General features: G+C 35.6%; 1 protein-coding gene across 3 annotated transcripts in view; it reads right to left on the bottom strand.

Moving 5' to 3' along the window:
* IL7 (interleukin 7) overlaps positions 1-21,529 on the bottom strand; it is an 80,852-nt gene that overhangs the window by 18,327 nt on the left and 40,996 nt on the right. For 2 of the 3 annotated variants that reach the window (XM_012450930.3, XM_012450929.2), the window contains exons 3-4: positions 1,850-1,930; positions 23-154 (exon numbers count right to left, since the gene is read on the bottom strand). In XM_012450930.3, the coding sequence (XP_012306353.1) occupies positions 23-154; positions 1,850-1,930 (213 nt within the window). Of the gene's footprint in view, positions 1-22; positions 155-1,849; positions 1,931-11,304; positions 11,331-21,529 lie in introns of all 3 variants that reach the window. The other variant, XM_064384289.1, reaches the window with a different exon arrangement.

Here is a 21,529-nt window from a genome sequence, read left to right on the forward strand (position 1 = left end):
AAGTAAATAGTCCTTAGCTTACCTTGCTGGTGCAGTTCAACAGTACTGTTGTGCCTTGTGAAACTTTTAATAAGTGGAGATCGAAATCACCAGTGCTATTCATTTTAAGAAATTGCCTCAACTTGCGAGCAGCACGGAATAAAAACATACCTTCCTATTATAGGAAAAAGTCAGAAGGGCTGTGGTTCAAATAAAATATTAAGAAATGATAAGCTTTCTTAAGGAGTCTAGAGCCTGAGCTGTATTGTTAAGTAATGCCCCACCTCCACCCCAGCTTTCTATTCCAGTTAATCACGTTACTGACAAGTTACAAAACTAAAACTGTTTAGCTCCTAGGTGACAGCATGAAGTGTAGAACTTGGTTTAATGATTATCTTGACTTTTAAAGTTTCTTTCCTCTATTATGACTATGTGATTTTATCGCTTGTGGGTGAACATGTTACAAGATTATTTTATTTTAAGCATGATAACCAAAGGAGAAGGCTTTTGGAAGCAACAATGTATTATAAGAGGTATGTATGGTTTTTCTTAGTATTTCTTGCATCTTCTGAGCTATGGATAAATAGCTACTAATAGGAAAACAAAGGACTGCAGTCACCTAAAACGTAAGTTTTTCAGATATTTAAATTAAGAAATTAAAAATTTATTTTGAAATCTAAAAAAGAAAGCTAAGGACTAAAAATAGAATTTATGAGGCTAACTTAGCTACTGTGAGTTTTAAAAAGACTATCAAATAGCACACTAGTTTCTGTAGGGAGAAATGGCATAAACTTTTTAGGTTTTGCAAAGTGTAATATTATACCAACTAGAGGTGATAATCATTTAGTGATAAGCAAATATTGAAAGAAACATCTTCAAGATGCTTCCAACTAAATTATACGAATGACTTATATTTGTATGTGTGCAAGCAATCACATTAACAAGCATTTTTCTGTATAAGAAATTTAAAGGCTGGGTGCGGTGGCTCACACCTGTAATCCGACCACTTTGGGATGTTGAGGTGGGCAGATCATGAGGTCAGGAGATCGAGATCATCCTGGTCAACATGGTGAAACCCAGTCTCTACTAAAAAATATAAAAATTTGGTGAGTGTGGTGGCACATGCCTGTAGTCAAAGCTACTCAGAAGGCTGAGGCAGGAGAATTGCTTGAACCTGGGAGGCAGAGGTTGCAGTGAGCCATGATTGCACCACTGCACTCCAGCCTGGTGACAGAGTGAGATTTTGTCTCAAAAAAAAGAAAAAAGAAAAGAAATTTAGAAATAAGAGACAGACGTGACTTTGAATTCAACAATTATAGTATTTTCAAGGTAAAAAATAGAATAGTAAAACAGAAAAGAAAATTGTTATTTAATAAGCACGGGGGGGCTGGGTGCGGTGGCTCAAGCCTGTAATCCCAGCACTTTGGGAGGCCGAGGCGGGTGGATCACGAGGTCAAGAGATCGAGACCATCCTGGTCAACATGGTGAAACCCCGTCTCTACTAATACAAAATATTAGCTGAGCATGGTGGCGCGTGCCTGTAATCCCAGCTACTCAGGAGGCTGAGGCAGGAGAATTGCCTGAACTCAGGAGACGGAGGTTGCGGTGAGCCGAGATCGTGCCATTGCACTCCAGCCTGGGTAACAAGAGCGAAACTCCGTCTCAAAAAAAAAAAAATAAAAAAAATAAGCACAGGGCTATTTGTAAAATGAAAATATAAAAGAGGACCATAGTATGATTTAATCAATGGGAATTATGTGGCCAGACTGCATATATTAATAGTATTCATATAATTGTCTAACACAGGCACAAAAAAATAAGCTTTTATAAAATCAAGCTTGAATGGCAGACTCCAAATAATTATCATTACCTTATTATCATCACATAAATGTCTTTTAAAAAAGTTAAATTCATTATTCAGGCAATTGCTACCAATTTCTTTCATGCTGTCCTGTAATAAATAACATAAAATAATATGGTTAAAACTGAGTAATTTTCTAATATCTAGTAATGATAAAAATAATAATCTTATAATATCTGGTATTTATATGTACATTTTAAGGACAATAACTTTTGCCTGGCTTAGCTTACTATGCATGAAGCATAGTTTTCTATAGTTGAAGGATAAATAAGTGTATACACAAACCCTCCCATATTAGAGCCCCTCCCAGATCCTATAATTGAATCCCAGAATTCGCTAAGATAATCTGGCTCATCTAGGGAAATAAAATTACCTATTTTAGAAATTGTGCTATATAGACAAACTACTATAAAATGTGAAATCATTAAGTTGAGATATATTTAAGAGATTATTCAGTCCAATTTCCTGCCATCAACAACAAGAAAAGAAATCTATATTAGAATGGAGGGATCCATACAAAGCTCAACACATAAGAGAGAGAATCACAAATATATAACATACCTAAGACCTTTACCCTTTCCTAGACCAAGAGGTGATATTGCTTGTGTCTTTTACACTCTCTTCAGTTGAGCCAAGACTTTAGGCTTATAATTAACATACTATTTTCAACAGTCACAACTAATAATTTGGATGTGCGAGCAACATAAAACCTGTCTGTATTAGACAGTACTTTGAAACTGACAGTGCGAATGAAGGTTGAAATTTATTCACATTTTTAGCAATCCAATTTTCTGGGATAGTCGAGGTAGAATTTTCCTGGGAAACATTGTAATTGGATGTGTGTGTATTATAAACATAGGAATGGGAAAGCAGACTGGTACATGCTTTTTTTTTTTTTTTTTTTTTTTTTTCCATTTCTAAGGAATGTAGTAAAAGAAGGTAGTGATTACCTAAATCAGTAATGTAGTTGATATTAGGAAAACTCCCTAAGGTTTTAGATTTTCTTCTGCACTGGGTTGGACTGGCTCTGTCCAGCAAACTAGCAATTCCATGCTATCAGAGTTTCTAGGACTGAAAACAATCTTAGCCTACATAATGTCACCAGAGAAACATGATAAGAAGTGGAGCAATGGCAAGATTTGGTCATGGGCTTTGAATCCTCATCTGCCTCTCAGAAAAGTATGCATTGCTCTTATCACCTGTGAAAAGCAGAAATGATCTCTGGGTTTACCCTGATTTTAAAATGCATATGCTATCAGTTTTATCTGCAAGAAATGTCCGAATACAAACATCTCGAGTGTAAAAGATACATTTTCAATGACTATCTTCACATTGCCATTTTACATATTCCTGAAAATGTAGTAGATAATTAATATTTGCCTATTAAGTCATTTTCATGTTGACTTCCACTTACCCCAAGGACCATAACTCATACATATTTTTTTCTTTGATAAAACATAGAGTATTTAATTTTTGCCATGTCATCCTTCAAAAAAGGTGAAAAATGTGCAGTTAATCTATATGATATCTTCCAATTCACCAAAATATCATATCAGACTATATGTCACATAATGAGTGCCAATTTCTTGCAACAGTTTAACAAATTGCAAGACACATGAATATTTAAAAAGCCATAGTGGTTAGGCTGCTGTTCTAGGTTATTAATAAAACTTATTTTTGGCAGATCCACAAAAAGGTAAAGTTATACCAGTTGATTTGTTTGCCTAATGTTTGATATAGAATGTAAATGTGTTACTATACCCTTAAAAGGTTGACTCCTATAGAGGTCACAGTTATTAATTCATTGAGGTTAGTATATTTTATTAATGCATCCAATATAGATCTATATGACTGACAATTACTGTTGCTTTCTAAAATTCTTTTCATTCATGCCATACCAAGAGAATGGCTCAGAGTAAGAATTATAGATACATGGTATTGGAAAGAAACTTAGATGGCCATTTCTTTATTTAGTAAACAATATAATTACTTAACCAAAGTCACAATAATTGTTTTTTATTCACATCACATATGTCAAGATGCATATAAGAAACAATTCACAGCCGGACAAGGTGGCTTACACCTGTAATCCCAGCACTTTGGGAGGCCAAGGCAGGCAGATTGTAAGGTCAGGAGTTAGAGACCAGCCTGGCCAACATGGTGAAGCTTTATCTCTAGTTAAAAAAAAAAAAAAAAAAAAAATCCAGGCATGGTGGCACATGCCTGTAATTCCAGCTACTTGGGAGGCTGAGACAGGAGAATTGCTTGAACCTGGGAGGCAGAGGTTGCAGGGAGCAGAGATTGCACCACTGCCCTCCAGCCTGGGTAACAGAGCAAGACTCTGTCTTGGGAAAAAAAAAAGAAACAAATCACGTGTCATATATATCAAGATGCATATAAGAAACAAATTTCTTCAAAATTTTTATGAATATGGAGAATCAAAAGAGAAAAGCCAAGATTATACAGACTGAACTGTAGTATTTTCTAGTATAAAAGATGACATTGTAGAAGTTCTTTTTTTTTAGGTGAAGCTTTTTTAATACTTTTGCCTTTTAACTCTTATACTAGAGGAAAAGTGATTTTAAGACTAAAATTTCCTTATATACTGTAATTACATACAAATTCATTAGAGCACTCTGAATTTGACTATATCTTTACATTGAGTTTTATACTTTACAGTGAGTTTTATGCTTTCATTTCTTTTCATGTTTTTAGTGTCTTTTTCTTTCTCTATTTTTAAACATTTATTTTAAGTTCAGGGGTACAACTGCAGGCTTGTTACATAGGTAAACTTGTGTCATGGGGGTTTGTTGTATAGATTATTTCGTCACCCAGGTATTAAGCCTAGTACTCATTAGTTGTTTTTTGATCCTCTACCTCCTCCTACCCTCCATCCTCCAGAAGGCCCCCAGTATGTATTGTTCCCCTGTATATGTCCATATGTTCTCATCGTTTAGGTGCCACTTATAAGTGAGAAAATGTGGTATTTGGTTTTCTGTTCCTGTATTTCTTTGCTAAGGATAATGGCCTCCAGTTCCATCCATGTCTCTGCAAAGGACATGATCTCATTGATCTCATTCTTTTTTATGGCTGCATAGTGTTCCATGGTGTATATGTACCACATTTTCTTTATCCAGTCTATCATTGATAGGCATTTAGGTTGGTTCCATGCCTTTGCCACTGTGAATAGTGCTGCAGTAAACATACATGTGCATGTGTTTTTATAACAGAATGATTTCGATTTCTTTGGGTATATACCCAGTAATGGGACTGCTGGGTTGAATGATATGTCTGTCTTTAGGTCTTTGAGAAATTGCCACACCATCTTCCACAATGGCTTAACTGATTTACATTCCCACCAACAGTGTATAAGCATTCCGTTTTCTTTGCAACCTTGACAGCATGTTATTTTTTGACGTTTTAGTAATAGCCGTTCTGACTGGTGTGATATGGTATTCAATATTTCTCAGAGGTTTTGTTCATTCCTTTTCATTCTTTATTCTCTATTCCTTTCTGCCTGTCATATTTCATAAGGCCAGTCTTCAAGCTCTGAAATTCTTTCCTCTGTTTTGTCTATTCTTCTATTAATACTTGTAATTGCATTATGAAATTCTTATAGTGTGTTTTTCAGCCCTATCAGAAGGATTAAGTTCTTCTCTATACTGGCTATTTCAAATTCTTGCTGGAGGGGTAATGAGGTCACTTGCAGGAAAGAGGGCACTTAGACTTTTTGAGTTTTCAGCATTCTTGCTCTGATTCCTTCTCCTCTTTGTGGGTTTATCTACCTTCAGTCTTTGAGATTGGGTTTTTTTTTTTTTCCTTGGCACAATCTGGTCCCTTTTCCATAGGGCTGCTGTGGTTTGTTGTGGGTCTGCTCCAGTCCCCAGTTGCCTTGGATTTTCCAGAAGCTGACAGTATCACCAGTGAAGGTTGCAAAACAGCACAGATGGTAGCCTACTACTTCCTCTAGAAGCTCCGGCCCAGGGAGGTATGAACCTGTTGCCAGGTGGAATGCACCTGTAGAAGGTGCCTGGAGTTCCTGGTTGGGAGATCTTGCCCGGTCAGGAGAAAGAGGATTGAGGACTCTCTTAAAGAAACAGTCTGGCCCTGCTTCTGTAGAGCAGCTGTACAGTGCTGTAGTACTGCTTCATTGCCAGTTGGCTTGAGCTCTCCAAAGCCTGCAGACTGGACAGGCTCTGACCCAAATAGCAGAGATGGCCAGCCCACTCCTCCCTCTGGGACCTTGTTCCAGGGAGTTTACAAATCTCTGCAGGCCAGAGAACACCAGCAGGAAGGGCTGGAGGCCCTGGTTGGGAGGTCCTGCCCAATAAGGAGGGATGACTCAGTGATCTGCTTAGATGCAGTCTGGTCATATGTTGGTAGAGCAGTTGTGCTGTACTGGGGGATCCCTTCTGCCCCTGATAGGTTTGGACTCTCCCAAGCCATCAGGCTGAAAAAGGTGACTCACCCAAACAGTGAAGATGGTGGCTTGCCCCTCTCCCTGAGAATTCTGTCCCAGGTAGGCACAACACTGCTGCAGGTGGCTGGCTGGAATTCCAAACCAATCGGTCTTATCCTTTGAGGCACCATGGAAGTGGGGCCCACAGACTATCATTGCTTGATCCCCTGGATTCAGCCTCTTTCCTAAGGGTATGCGCAGGGATCTAATGTCCCGCTTTGCTGGAGCTGCAGTTACTTTTGCTGGGAAGCTCCAACGTGTGCCTGAACTGCTGCTCTGCCAAGACTCCTGGTATCTCTGTGTGTTAGACTGAAAGCCCTGGTGGAGTGGGTTCAGGAGGGGATCTCCCAACTCAAGGTGGCAAAGATCTATGGGAAGAGTGTGGTTTCCAGGGTCACATATTCACTCTCCGCTTCCCTGGGCAGGGGAGATTCGCCTGGCTGGGTGTCACTCCCAGGTGGGCTGTCGTCCTGCCTTTCTTTTCTCTGTTCTCCATGGGTCAAGTTGTTTCCTTGATTAGTCCGAATGAGAGTACTTGGATGTTTCAGCGGAAGGTGCTGTATTTACTCACCCTTTTTGTTCCTCTTTGTGAGAGCTACTCACCCTATCTACTTCTAGTTGGCCATCTTGGCCACTTCTCCACTCCTTTTCTTTCAAGTTCTTCAAATACATAATGTTCTTTACATTTGTGAATTAGATCTTCTTTAATTTCAGCATAGTTTTCTTCTATCTTTGAATTTGTTAATTACATTTTAAGTCTCTTCTTTAGAAACACTAATTACATAAAAATGAATCTTCCATTGAACTTTTTCTTATTGTGTGCATGTATATATATACACACAGATGCGCATACACACACACAATTTCGTTTTGTATGGTTTTGCCCACCATGTCTTTCGTATGCCTGTTTTAATGGAGTATTCATTTCTGGTTTTTATTTTGTTCTCTATATTTCCCCTAAATCCAAACAACATTTGTTTCTTTCTGTTTTCTTTCATACTGTATTGTTTTTAGCTCTTTTTACTTTAGTTTCTTAGAGACTTCACATTTTCCATTGCTTTCGTGGATAATTAAACTTTGGTCTAGATACTTCATTTTCCTTTTGCCTATTTTTGTGTTAATTCATTTGTTCATTTATTTTGCCAGTATCAGTGCATAATGTTTCCTTTTAAATTTTCTGATTATTTTTGAAGGGATGCTTAAGTAGAGTAGATTGTTATTCAGCCACTATTTGACATCTAACTCACCAAATTAGAGGATGTACTCATTCCATATAGCTGATGTAACAAATTACCAAAAACTTGGAGGCTCAAAACAATAAAAATTTATTATCTCACATTTCTAGAGGTTCTGGGAGAGCATGCACTGTTTGCCTCTTCTATCTTCTGGTGTTTGCCAGCATTCTTTGGTGTGTTCCTTGGCTTGTGGCCTCGTGGCTCCAGTCTCTGCCTCCATCTTCACTTCACTTCCTTTTTGTGTAATCCAAAATAATCTCATCACATCAACATTCTTAATTCAATCACATCTTTAGGCTCCTTTACCTTATACATTTCCAGAGATCAGAATTTTATATCTGGGTGGCCACTATTTGGCCTACTATAGAGAAGTATGCTTCTCTGTCATTAATGTTGAGTTTGTCCAAAAGACACGTGACAAGAAATTGAGGCTTTCTGTATAGTTTTTGTGGGTCAAGAATTTGGAAGATGCTTAACTGGGAGCTTCTGGTTCAGCCTCTTCCATGAGGAGGCAGTCAAGATGTTGACCATGTCAGTAGTCACCTGGACTTTACCAGGACTGAAGGGTCTGTTCCCAAGATGACTCATTCATATAGGTATTGGCAGAATGCCTCAATTTCTCACCACATGAGCCTCTCTACAGGCTTTCTTCAGTGTCCTTACAAGACAGTTTCTGACTTTCCCCCAAATATAAATGTAAGAGAAACCGAGGAGGAAGCCATATGTCTTTCCTGCCATTTCTACATTATTCAGTTGCCTTGCAGTGAGTCACTAATTCCACTCCACACTCAAGAGGAGGGAATTTAAACTCTACCTCTTGTTAGGTGGAGTATCAAGGAATTTGTGGGCATATTTTAAAACTTCCACACAGCTGCTCCTTCCATCTTGTGACTTATAATGAAACACATGGAGATAATTGAACCCAGCCAAACTGCATACCTGTGAACCTAAGGTAAATGCATATTACTGAATGCCTTTCTGTGTGTGTGTCTCTCTCTCTCTGTATGTATTTGTAACAAAAACTGACAGATGGAGAACTATTGCTTTTTAGATCAACTAACTGTCCAAAAATAAAGCTGGAAAAAGGCAAAGGTAATGAAATGAAACAGCTGCTCATTCTTACCCAATTTCTAGATTCTCTGTCATATGACAGTTTTCTTCTTAATTTTTTTCCTATTTTTCTCTTCAGGAGAAAAAGTCAATATGGCTCACAGTTACTCTTCATGATTGCATGTGCTAGAGCTAGCAAGCTAATGTTTAATTATTGCTCATAGCTGATTGCTGCTTCCTTTCATTTCTTTTTTCATTCTTTTAGTAGAGCTGAGTCTAAGGATTAGAAAGTTTTGGCAAAGAATATATTCAGTCTCATGTCTCTTGCTAGAAATAAACTTGGTCCCTGTAGAAATATTCTTCATTTCTTTATTGCTTTCTTTTCTTTTTTTTTTTTTTTTTTTGAGATGGAGTCTCACTCTAGCCCAGGTTGGAGTGCAGTGCCATAATCTGCTCACTGCAACCTCCACCTCCCGGGTTCAAGCAATTCTCCTGCCTCAGCTTCCTGAGTAGCCAGATTCCAGGTATGCACCACCACGCCCAGCTAATTTTTGTATTTTTAGTAAAGGCGGTTTTGCCAATTGGCGAGGCTGGTCTCAAACTCCTGACCTCAAGTAAAGTAAAAATATTTTTCATTTCTGATCATCACTATGACAACCCATCCATTTCCCAAACCTTGTGCCATATGAATCCTCATTTAGGGAATCTTTTAAAATGTGCTGCTTATTTTTTAGAAAATCTGTACTCTGCATGAAATTGGAAAAAAGCATATATTGTTCCTGGAATTCTGTTATTTTACCATTTGTCAAACATCTTAGCAGATTGTAGTATGACTTAATAGTTAATTCTTAGTTTAAATTAAAGTCATTTATTCTTTGATCAAATACTTGAGCATTTACTATGTGCCATTTAGTATTAGGAATGCAATAGGCATCAAAATCATACATGGCTCCTTCCCTCAAGAAGTTTACTATTTAGTGGCAAAGATATTAATTCAATAATAGCAATAAACTCCCAATTTGATAACTGTTATAAATACAATATATATGCTGCCATGAAAGCCTATACAAAGTTTTACTTAAAAGCCTCAATGAATACTTCCTGGAGAAGGGTACACTTCAGAAGAGGTCTGTATAGTAAGTATCCTAGGGAAAAGGGGGATTCAGTAGTAAACAGTATACGTGACTACTTTGAAGAAAGAAGGAACGTTGCCTGTATGTGGCGGAAAGAAGAGAGCAAGGGAAAGTAGGAATATGGCTGAGAGAGGAACAGACAGAACTAGTTCCACATAAAGCCAGGGGGCTGGAAGAGATCATATTATGTGTGGCCTTAAGGACATTTTAAGAAGTTTTATATCAATCCTAAAAGCAATAATTAATGTATTTCTACTTACAAACAGGGGATTAATTTTTCAGGTTTATTTTTTTCAATAATCATATTAACAGCCACATGCTGGATGGTTTGGAGAGGTTCAAGAAAGTATATAGGTCAGTCTTTATGAGGCTATTACATAGTCATTGCTTCAGATAATGGTTTATTGCACTTGACGGTAAGAGAGAATCTAGAAATATGTGAATAGATCTGAGAAACAGGAAGCAAATTTAATGTGATTTTAAAACCAAAATTAACCAAGATGGACATGTCAAGGATCATTCTCGGGTCATCTGGTGCTTACAATAAAAGAGTCAGATGCTCCTTGACTTACAATGAGTTTACATTCCAATAAACTCATTGTAATTACAAAAATTATAAGTCCAACCATGGTAAGTTGGTTGCCATCTGTATTGTGTTGCCATTGAGATAGAAAATAGAAGAAGAGGTGGAGTGGCTAAATTACGTGTTAAGGTTTAAACAGATGATGTTTGAGCTGACTTTCAAAGATTCAGGAAAGATGTCAAATAGACAAATAGTGAAGCCAGAGAGTTAGAAGGAAAGCCAAGAGAATAGATCATTTTGAGGAAGTAGTGGTCCATAGTAAATGCTAACTTAAAGGTCAAGTAAATTGAGTCTTGTTCAAAATTTATCTACATAAATAAAACAAAGCTAAAGTAGAAAATAAATCTAATAATGGAATGGTAAAATAGATGAGGGAAAATAAAATCAAATATTAAGCAGATATTTTTTTTTTCATGTTATGTTTAGAAACAAGTGATATATCTGCAATAAAACATTAAGAGTAAAAAGTACTGTGTAGAAGCATATATTTAAATGTGAATGCATATGTACACACATGAACACACATATCTAGCAGAAGCCTTTAAAATTAACTTTCATTTACCCGATTTGCTGGGATGATCAATAGTTTCTATTATTTTCGTCAAAACATATTAACTAATGCCCAAAGAACAATAAAGACCCCCAACTAGTAGTTTAGTTTCTGATGTGGTCATATATTTTTTCTCCCACCACTTCAGTCGCTTATTTACTAAGTCAATTCCTTAACACTAAGTTATATTTAGCATTTAATTGTAATACATAATACTATATAAACCAATGAAATACTGGTATAAAAATAGTTGTTTTGAGAACTTATACTTTTCAGTTTGGCATGTAAGAATCTTAGAAGTTGCCAATCCATACTAACAAGTAAAAAGCTGAATCCATTAAAAAATCAACAACTCTTCTTAGATCAGAGAAGTGAGGTCACAGGGCAAACCACTGCCCTAAAGTTGGAGAGACAGAGAAGATCCCCAAATTAGAGAAACAGAATCACAACTTACTGAAGCAGAGATCCATGAGCAGAATCCTCCATAGCAACCGTTGTGGGGGTAGAAAAAATTAAACTGTAATTGGCAAATTGCTGAAGGCTCAGTGTGAAACAACTTTGAGAGCTAAACACTCCAAGGGTCCCCAGTCATAGTGGGTGGCTACATACTTTTATGAGTTTCACCTTCAGGATCTCTCTATCTACTAGGTCCTCACAGTAAATATCAGATGAGAAAGTCCTCTTGTGCTTCTGGTAGTAGGAGGGGAAAAAACTATTATAAAATAAGTCAGAGGTGGGAGGATCACTTGAGCCCAGAAGTCTGAGACCAGCCTGGGCAACATAGTGAGACCCTATCTTTACAAATAATTACAAAAAATAAGCCAGGCATGGTGGCACATGCTGGTGGTCCCAGCTACTCAGGAGACTGAGGTAGGAGCATCACTTGAACCCAGGAGGTCAAGGCTGCAGTGGGCCATGATTTACATCACTGCATTCCAGCCTGGGTGACATTAAGACCCTGTCTCAATAATAATAATAATAATTGTTAAAAAGCTGAATAGTCTGCTCTCCTTTAAAGGGCCCACTCTCAGGGGCGACTATTTTACCGCTAGAGCCTAACCTTCTGAGGTTTTATCATAGTCTGACCTGCCTGAGGGAAAAAATACCCAACTCCAGGGTCTTCTAGCCTTTCACATGTTGGAAGGCCGTCCTGTACCACCTAAGGAGGGGAAAAAAAAAGAGCAGCACTGGTAAAGTTCACAGTCCAGGGCACAGGCTCACCAAAAGACTAAGACCTAATCACAGGCTTATAAAACATTCCCTTTTTCTACACCTTTATTATGACATCACTAAAGGTGATTTATCACAGTTTATTTGCCCAGAACATTATAATCAGTTATGAAAAAAATTACAAGGCATACAGAAGGCAAAAAACACAGCTTGGAGAGCCAGAGCAAGCATAAGGACCATACTTATACATGGCCATGATGTTGGAATTATGAGAACAGAAATCTTTTTAAACATCTATGATAAATATGCTCAGAGCTTTAATGAAAAAATTGACAACAGAAAAGAACAGATAGAAAATGTAAGCAGAGAGATTACAATTCTAGGAAAAAATTTTAAAATGCTAGTGATCAAAAATAGAAATAATTTTTGCATAAGGTGTAAGAAAGGGGTACAGTTTCAGTTTTCTGCATATGGCTAGCCAGTTTTCCCAACACCATTTATTAAATACAAAATCCCTATCCATTGCTTGTTTTTGTCAGGTTTGTCAAAGATCAGATGGTTGTAGATGTGTGGTGTTATTTCTGGGGATTCTGTTCTGTTCCAGTGATCTATATAGCTGTTTGGGTATCAGTACCATGCTGTTTGGTTACATTCATTTTTGAAAACCGGCACAAGACAAGGATGCCCTCTCTCAGCACTCCTATTCAACATAGTATTGGAAGTTCTGTCCAGGGAAATAGGGAAGAGAAAGAAATAAAATGTATTTAAATAGGAAGAGAGAAAGTCAAATTATCTCTGTTTGCAGATTACATGATTGTATATGGAGGAAACCCCATTGTCTCAGCCCCAAAACTCCTTAATCTGATAAGAAACTTCAGCAAAGTCTCAGTATACAAAATCAATGTGCAAAAATCACAAGCATTCATATACACCAATGATAGCCAAATCATGAGCAAACCCCCATTCACAATTGCTACAAAGAGAATAAAATACCTAAAACTACAGCTTACAAGGGATGTGAAGGACCTCTTCAAGGAGAACCATAAACTACTGCTCAAGGAAATAAGAGAGGATACAAATAAATGGAAAAACATTCCATGCTCATGGATAGGAAGAATTAATATCATGAAAATGACCATACTGCCCAAAGTAATTTATAGATTCAATGCTATTCCCATCAAGCTACCACTGACTTTTTTCACAGAATTAGAAAAAACTACTTTAAATTTCATATGGAACCAAAAAAGAGCCCTCATAGGCAAGACAATCCTAAGCCAAAAGAACAAAGCTGGAGGCATCACACTACCTAACTTCAAACTATACTACAAGGTTTTGCTCACTTTTTAATCAGGTTTTGTTGTTTTGTTTTGCTGTTGAGCTGTACAAATTCCTTGTATATTCTGGAAATTAAACCCTTGTTGGATAAATAATTTGCACATATTTTGTCCCATTCTACAGGTTTTCTCTCCACTCCGTTGATTGTTTCCATTGCTGTGTAGGTTTTTAGTTTAATAAAGTCATATTTGTTTATTTTTGTTTTTGTTACTTGTGCTTTTGAAATCTCAGCCAAAAAATCTATCCCTAAAAATATTCTGAAGCATTTCTTCTATATTCTCTTCTAGTAGTTTTATATTTCTGGGTTTTATGTTCAAGTCTTTTATCTATTTTGAGTTGATTTTTATATATGGTGAGAGGAGTCTAGTTTCATTTTTCTGCATATGAACATCCAGTTTTTCCAGCATTATTTATTAAAGAGACCATCATCTTCCCATGTATGTTCTTGCATATTTGTCGAAATAAGTTGGCTTTAAATATGTGGATTTATTTCTAGCTTCTCTATTCTGTTCCCTTGGTCTATGTGCCTGTTTTTATTATCAGTGCTATGTTGTTTTGGTTACTATAGCTTTGTAGTATATTTTGAAGTCAGGCAGTGTGGGACCTCCATCTTTGTTATTTTTGCTCAGTATTGCTTTTGCTATTCAAGTCTTTTGTGTTTCCATACAAATTTTAAGATTGTTTTTTCTTTCTGTGAAAAACGTCATTGGTATTGTGATAGGGATTGCCTTAAATTTGTAGATTGCTTTGAGTAGTATGATCATTTTAACAATATTAATTTTTCCTATTCATAGGCATATTAGGTCTTTACAGTTGTTTGTGTTCTCTTCAGTCTTTCATTAGTTTTGTAGTTTTCATTGTAGAGATCTTCACCTCCTTGGTTAACTTTATTCCTAGGTTTTTATTTTATTTTTCTGGTAGAAATTGTAAATCAGATTCCTTTCTTGATTTCTCTTTCAGCCTGTTAATTATAGTATAAAGAAATGCTGCTGATTCTCATATGCTAATTTTGTATCTGGCAACTTTACTGAATTCATTTATCAGTTCTGAGAGTTTTCTGGTGGAGTAGATTTTTCTATGTATAATCATGTCATCTGCAAAGAGGGACAATTTATTTCTTATTTTCCAAATTGGAAGCCCTTTATTTCTTTCTCTTGCATAATTGCTCTGGCTAAGACTTCTAGTGCTATGTTGAATAGGAGTGGTGAAAGTGGACATCCTTGTCTTATTCCAGTTTTTATAAGATAGGCTTTCAGTTTCCTCATTCTGTAAGATGATAGCTATGGGTTATTCATACGTGGCCTTTTTGAGTTGAAATACTTTGTTTCTATGCCAGTTTATTAAGACATTTCATCAAAGAGTTCTTGATTTATGTCAAATGCTTTTTTTTTCTGTGCCAATTGAGATAATCATATGGTTTTTGCTCTTCATTCTTTTGAAGTAATGTATCACATTTATTGATTTGTGTATGTTGAACCTTCTTTGCATCCTTGGGATAAATTCCACTTTGTCATGCTCTATTAATTTTAAGATATGTTGCTAGATTCAGTTTGCTAGTATTTTGTTGAGAAGGTTTGCATGTTTGTTTATTAGAGATATTGGCTTGTAGCTTTCCTTTTAGGTATCTCTTTGTCTGGTTTTGTTATCAGGGTAATGCTGGCTTTGTAGAATGAATTAAGAAGAACTCTCTCCTCTTCATTATTTTTTTTTCTTTAAGAATAGATTGAGAAGAATTGGCATTTGTTCTGTTTTAAAAGTTTGGTAGGGCCGGACGTGGTGGCTCACACCTGTAATCCCAGCACTTTGGGAGGTCAAGGCGGATGGATCACGAGGTCAAGATATCGAGACCATCCTGGCCAACATGGTGAAACCCTGTCTCTACTAAAAATACAAAAAATTAGCTGGGCATAGTGGCGCGTGCCTGTAATCCCAGCTACTCAGGAGGCTGAGGCAGGAGAATTGCCTGAACCCAGGAGGCGGAGGTTGCGATGAGCCGAGATCGTGCCATTGCACTCCAGCCTGGGTAACAAGAGCGAAACTCTGTCTCAAAAAAAAAAAAAAAAAAGTTTGGTAGAACTCAGAAATAAAGCCATCTGCTCTTGGGCTTTTCTTTTTTGGGAGACATTTTATTATTGATTCAATCTTGTTACTCGTTATTGGTCTCTTCATGTTTCCTATTTATTCTTGTTCTGTCTTACAGAGTAGATGTATTTAGGAATTGATTCATTTCCTCTAGGCTTTCCAATTTGTTACTGTGTAGTTGCTCAAAATAATCTCTGATAATCCTTTGTATTTCTGTGGTATCAGTTATAATGTGTACTTTTTTGTTTCTGATTTACTTATTTGGATCTTCTCTCTTTCTTTGTTAGGTAGTCCAGCTAGTGGTTTATTGATTTTGTTTATGTTTTCAAGAAATAACCTTTTTGATTTGTTAATTCTTTTTATTATTTAGTTTAGTTTAGATTTTAGTTTTTATTTCCTTCATTTCTGCTCTGATCTTTATTTTTTCCTTCTTTGTATTAATTTTGGGCTTGGTTTCCTCTTGCTTTTATAGTTACTTGTAGTGCACTGTTAGGATATTTATTTGAAATCTTTCCACTTTTTTGATGTATATGGTTATTGCTATAAATTCCCTTTTAGCATTACTTTTACTATATTTCATAGGTTTGGGTATGTTGTGTTTGCATTTTTATTTGTTTCAGAATTTTTTCATTTTTATCTTAATTTTTTTCATTAATGCAATGATCACTTGGAAGCCTGTTGCTGTATTTCAATACAGTTTCCAAAATTTCTCTTATTATTAATCTATAGTTTTATTCCATTGTACTCTGGGAAGATGCTCAATATAAGTTTGATTTTTAAAAATTTTTTGAGACTTGTTTTGTAGACTAGCATATGGTTTATCCTGCAGAATGTTCTATGTGCTGGTGAAAAGAATGTGTATTCTGTAGCTGTTGGATAAAATATTATCTAAATATCTGCTAGGTTCACTTGGTCTGTAGTGCAGATTAAGCCCAATATTTCTTTGTTAATTTTCTCTCTAGATGATCGACTCAACACTGAAAGTTTTGTGTTGAAAGTGGGGTGTTGAAATTTCCAGCTCTTACTGTATTGGAGTCTATCTCTGTCTTTAGCGCTAATAATATTTGCTTTATATATCTTAGTGCTCCAGTGTTGAGTACATATATATTTACAATTGTTGTATCTTGTTAATGAATTGATCCTTTCATCATTACATACTAACCCTTTTTATCTCTTGTTATGTTCTTTGACTTAAAGTTTACTTTGTCCGATATAAGTATAGCTACTCCTGCAAGATTTTGGCTTTCATATGCACGGGATATTGTTTTCTGTCACTTCACTTTCAGTCTATTTGTGTCTGATATAGTTTGGCTGTGTCCCCACCCAAATCTCATCTTGAATTGTAGCTCCCATAATTCCCATCTGTTGTGAGAGGGACCCATTGGGAGATAATTGACTCATAAGTGTGGATCTTTCCTGTGATGTTCTTGTGATAGTGAGTAAGTCTCATGAGATCTGATGGTTTTATAAATGAGAGTTTCCCTACACAAGCTGTATTGCCAGCCTTCATATAAGATGTCCCTTTGTTCTGCCTTCATTTTCCACCATGATTATGAGACCTTCGCATCCATGTGGAACTGTGAGTTCATTAAACCTCTTTTCTTTATAAATTATTCAGTCTTGGTATGTCTTTATTAGCAGCGTGAGGACAGAGTAATACAGTGTCTTTACACATGATGTGACTTTTTTTTGTTGGCAGCATTTGGTAGGGTCTTTTGTGTTTTCTTTTCTATCCATTCAGCCAGTCTATGTCTTATAATTATAGCATTTAAACCATATACATGCAACATTGTTAATGATAGCTGAGAACTTACTACTGTCATTTTGATAACTGTTCTCTGAATGCTCTGTATATCTTTTGTTCCTTTTTCCTCTTTTATTATTTATCTTTACATTTTCGTTTTCATTAGTGTGTCTGCTCTACCTATGAGTTTAATTCTTTCTTGTGCTTTCTGAATAGTAGACATCATCCTTTTACTTATAGACGTTGTACTCCCTGAAGCATTTCTTATATGATTGATCTAGTAGTAATGAATTTCCTTCAGTTTTTGCTTGTCTGAAAAAGATTTTATTTCCCCATCCTTTTTAAAGGATAGTTTTCCTGGGTTTAGTATTCTTCATTGGCATTTTTCTTTCATCACTTTGAATATAGTTTCTCATGCTCTCCTGGCCTGCAAGATTTTTACTGAGAAATCTGCTACAAGTCTGATGGGATTTCATCTACATGTGACTCGATGTTTTCCTATTGCTATTTTTAAAATTCTCCCTTGTCTTCAGCCTTTGACAGTGTAACTTTAATGTTCCTCAGAGAATTTGTATTGAATCTATTAGTAGATATTTTAGCTTTCTATATCTAGATGTCTATATCTTTCATAAGATGGAAGAAGTTTTCAGATATTATTTCAATAAAAAGATTGTCTATGGCATTTCCCTTTTCTTATTCTTCTGGAAATTATAAAATTCAAATTTTTTTGCTTTACGGTATCCTATATGTCATGTAGGTTTTCTTTATTCTCTTTTATTTTTATTCCCCCCACCTTTTAAAAAAATCTGGCTCTGTTATTTTAAGAAACCAAGTTCAAAAAGTCTTCTTCTTGAATTACTCTATTGTTGAGGCTCTTGATTGTATTTTTTTTTTATTTCATCCATCTAATTATTTAGTTCCAGAATTTCTGTTGTTTTTTTTTAATGATATATGTTTCTCTTTCTTGAAATTCTCATTGAGGACATGAATTGCCTTCCCAATGGCTTTTTTTTTTTTTTAATTATATATCTGTATCCTCTTGTATCTCACTGCATTTCCTTAAGAACATTATTTTTAGTTCCTTTTCAGCCTTTTTAACAGATGTACATTTCTTTGGGATATTTTACTGAAGAATTATTGTGTTCCTTCATAAGTGTCATTTTTTCTTAAATGTTCATATTTCTTGTGCTCGTGTTCTTACCTTATCTTTGCATCTATTTTGACAGTTCTCTTTAAGGATTGGCTTCTTTCATATAGAAAGATTTTTCCTGTAGCTGTATTTAAAGTATTGTTTCAGGAGGATGTTTTGGCTTTAATTCTGGATTGGCACAGTAGTGTCATCTTTTTATGATGTATTTGGATGCAATCAATGTCAGCACTGCCTGAGAATTCTTCATTGGCTTCGGCTCTGGTTGTTAGTAAAAATTATAGTGAGATGGGCCTGTCCTCATGCCACCAGATGGTGCACATGAGCACCGTTAGCGGTGAGTAGAATTGGCCAATATGCAGGCCCCTGGACAGCATTTGCTGGTTCCAGTGATGGCAGGATGGGCTAATCCTCAAGCCTCAAGCTTATTTTTCTTATTCTTAATAGATATAAAAGTGAATACCTTCAAATAATAATGGCAACCATGTATTCAATTATGCTTATATATGTTTATGTATAAGTGAAATGAATAATAGCAGTGATAAAAGGGCTAGGAGGGAGAAATTAGTAATATTTTGTTATTATAAATTACTTGTACCTCTATGAAGTGGTATAGCATTATTTGGAAGTATATTTAAATGCAGTGTATTCATATAAAAATGAAACAGGGACATCACTATAGATCCCATGGACATTAAACAGATAATAAACAAATATGAGCAACTCTAAGTCCACAGATATGATAATTTATATGAAATGCATCAATCACGATCTGCCAAAACTCACACAAAAAGACATAGAAAATCTGAATAGGCCTATATCTAGTCAATAAATTGAATCAAAAATAATGTTACACAACAAAAAATACTAATCCCAGATGAGTTTGTTGATTAATTCTATCAAACATTTAAGGACAATATTATGTCAATGTTCCACAATATCTTACAGAAGACAGAAGCGGGAGGAACACTTCGCAACTCATTCTATAAGGCCAGCATTACTCTAATATCAAAAGTCAAAGACATTACAAGAAAGAAAACGATAGACAAGTACCTCTTATGAACATAGACACAAAAATCTCCAACATAAAAGTGTATACTTTTATACATTAATGAATTCAATTTGCTATTGGGGATAGCACCTATGTTCTAAACCACAATTAAGTGGATTTTTATCTGAGGTCTTGAAAGCTGATTCCACATTGGAATATCATTTAATCCAATCCATCACATCAATAGGCCAATGAAGAAAAATCACGCAATCATATCAATAAATGCAGAAAAAGCATTTGACAACATTCAACACCCATTCATGATAAACATTTTTAACACACTAGGAATAGAGAGGGACTTCCTCAACTTAATAAAGGACATCTACAAAAGTCCTATAGCTAATATCATACTTAATAATGAGAAATTCGAAGCTTCCTGATAACAAAGCAAAGCTATCCCCCTTCACTTCTGCTTTCAACATCTTACTGGAACCCTTAGCTATTGCAATATGACAAAAAAAGAAATAAAATGTATCTGGTTTGATAAGAAAAAATAATGCAGTCTTTGTTTGCAGATGATATAATTGTCCGTGTAGAATTTTTTTTAAATAAGTAAAAAAAAAAATCTCTGAGAACTAATAAGCAATTATATAAAAGTTGCAGGATTCAAGAGATATGAGTCAATCACTTTTCTTTGTACTATTAATGAACAAGTGAAATTTGAAATTAAAGATACATTATCATTTACATCAGCAGCCTTAAAAATAAAATACTTAGGTGTAAATCTAAAAAAAAGTCCAAGATCTTATATGAAGAAAACGACAAAACTCTGATAAATAATATAAAAAAATAAATGGAGAGATATTTCAGGTCATGGGTAGGAAGACTCAATGATGACATGATGCCAGTTCTTTCCAGCTGGACATACAGACTCAATGCAATTTCAAACAAAATTCCAGGAAGTTATTTTTAGAAACTGACAAATTGGTTCTAAAGTTTGTGTTAAGAGGAAAAAGATCCAGAAGAGTGAATTCAATATTGAAAAAAAAGAGCAAAGTTAGAGGACTGACACTACTCAATCTCAAAACCTACTATAAAAATACAGTAATCAAGACACTATAGTATTAGTGAAAAAAACACAGACAAATAGATCAATGGAACAGAAGATGAACTCAGAAATAGACTCACATAAGTATAGTCAATTGATCTTTGACAAAGAAGCAAAGGTAATAAAATGGAGCAGTCTCTTTTCAACAAATGGTGGTAAGACGACTGGACATTCATATCCTCACCCCTAAAATTAATGTATACACAGACCCTGAACACTTCACAAAAATTAGCTCAAAATAGATCACAGACTTCAATGTAAAATGCAAAATTATTAAAATCCTAGCAAATGACATAGGAGAAATCCTTGATGAACTTGGACATGGAGATAACCTTTTAAATAAAACACTAAAGGCGTGACCCATGAAAGAAGTGACTGATAAGCTGAACTCCATTAAAATTCAAAACTTCTGGTTTGCAAAAGACTGCATCAAGAGAATGAGAATACAAGCCACAGATTGTAAGAAATATTTACAAAAGACATATCTGATAAAAGAATATTATCCAAATATTACACAGAACTCTTAAAACTCTACAATGAGAAAATTTACAACCTAACAAAAAATGAACAAAAAGTCTGAACAAGCACCTCGGCAAAGAAGATACACAGACAGAATAAAGCATATGAAATGCTATTGAACAGCATATACCATCAGGGAAATGCAAATTAAAACAACAATGAGATATCACGACACCCTATTAGAATAGCCAAAATCTAGAACACTGACCACACTAAATGCTGGCAAGGATGTAGAGCCAGAAGAACTCTCATTCATCGCTACTGGGAATGTAAAATGGCACAGCCACTTTGAAAGTTTGGTGATCTTCTACCAAACTAAACAATCTCCTGCCATACAATGCAGCAATCCTTGCTATTTACCCAAAGAATTAGAAAATTTCTGGCCACACAGACTCTCCAGGTGAAAAATTATAGCAGCTTTATTCATAATGACCAAAACTTGGAAGGAATGAATACGTCCTTCAGTAGGTGAATGAAACTGTGGTACTTGCAGACAATGGAATATTTTTCAGTTCTACAATGAAATGAGCTATCAAACAATGAGAAAACATGGAGGAATCTTAAATGCATATTCCTAAGTGAA

The sequence above is a fragment of the Aotus nancymaae genome, unplaced genomic scaffold (assembly GCF_030222135.1).
Source record: "Aotus nancymaae isolate 86718 unplaced genomic scaffold, 86718_ANA_hifiasm-v0.15.2.pri h1tg000036l, whole genome shotgun sequence".
Taxonomy (NCBI): Eukaryota; Metazoa; Chordata; class Mammalia; order Primates; family Aotidae; genus Aotus; species Aotus nancymaae.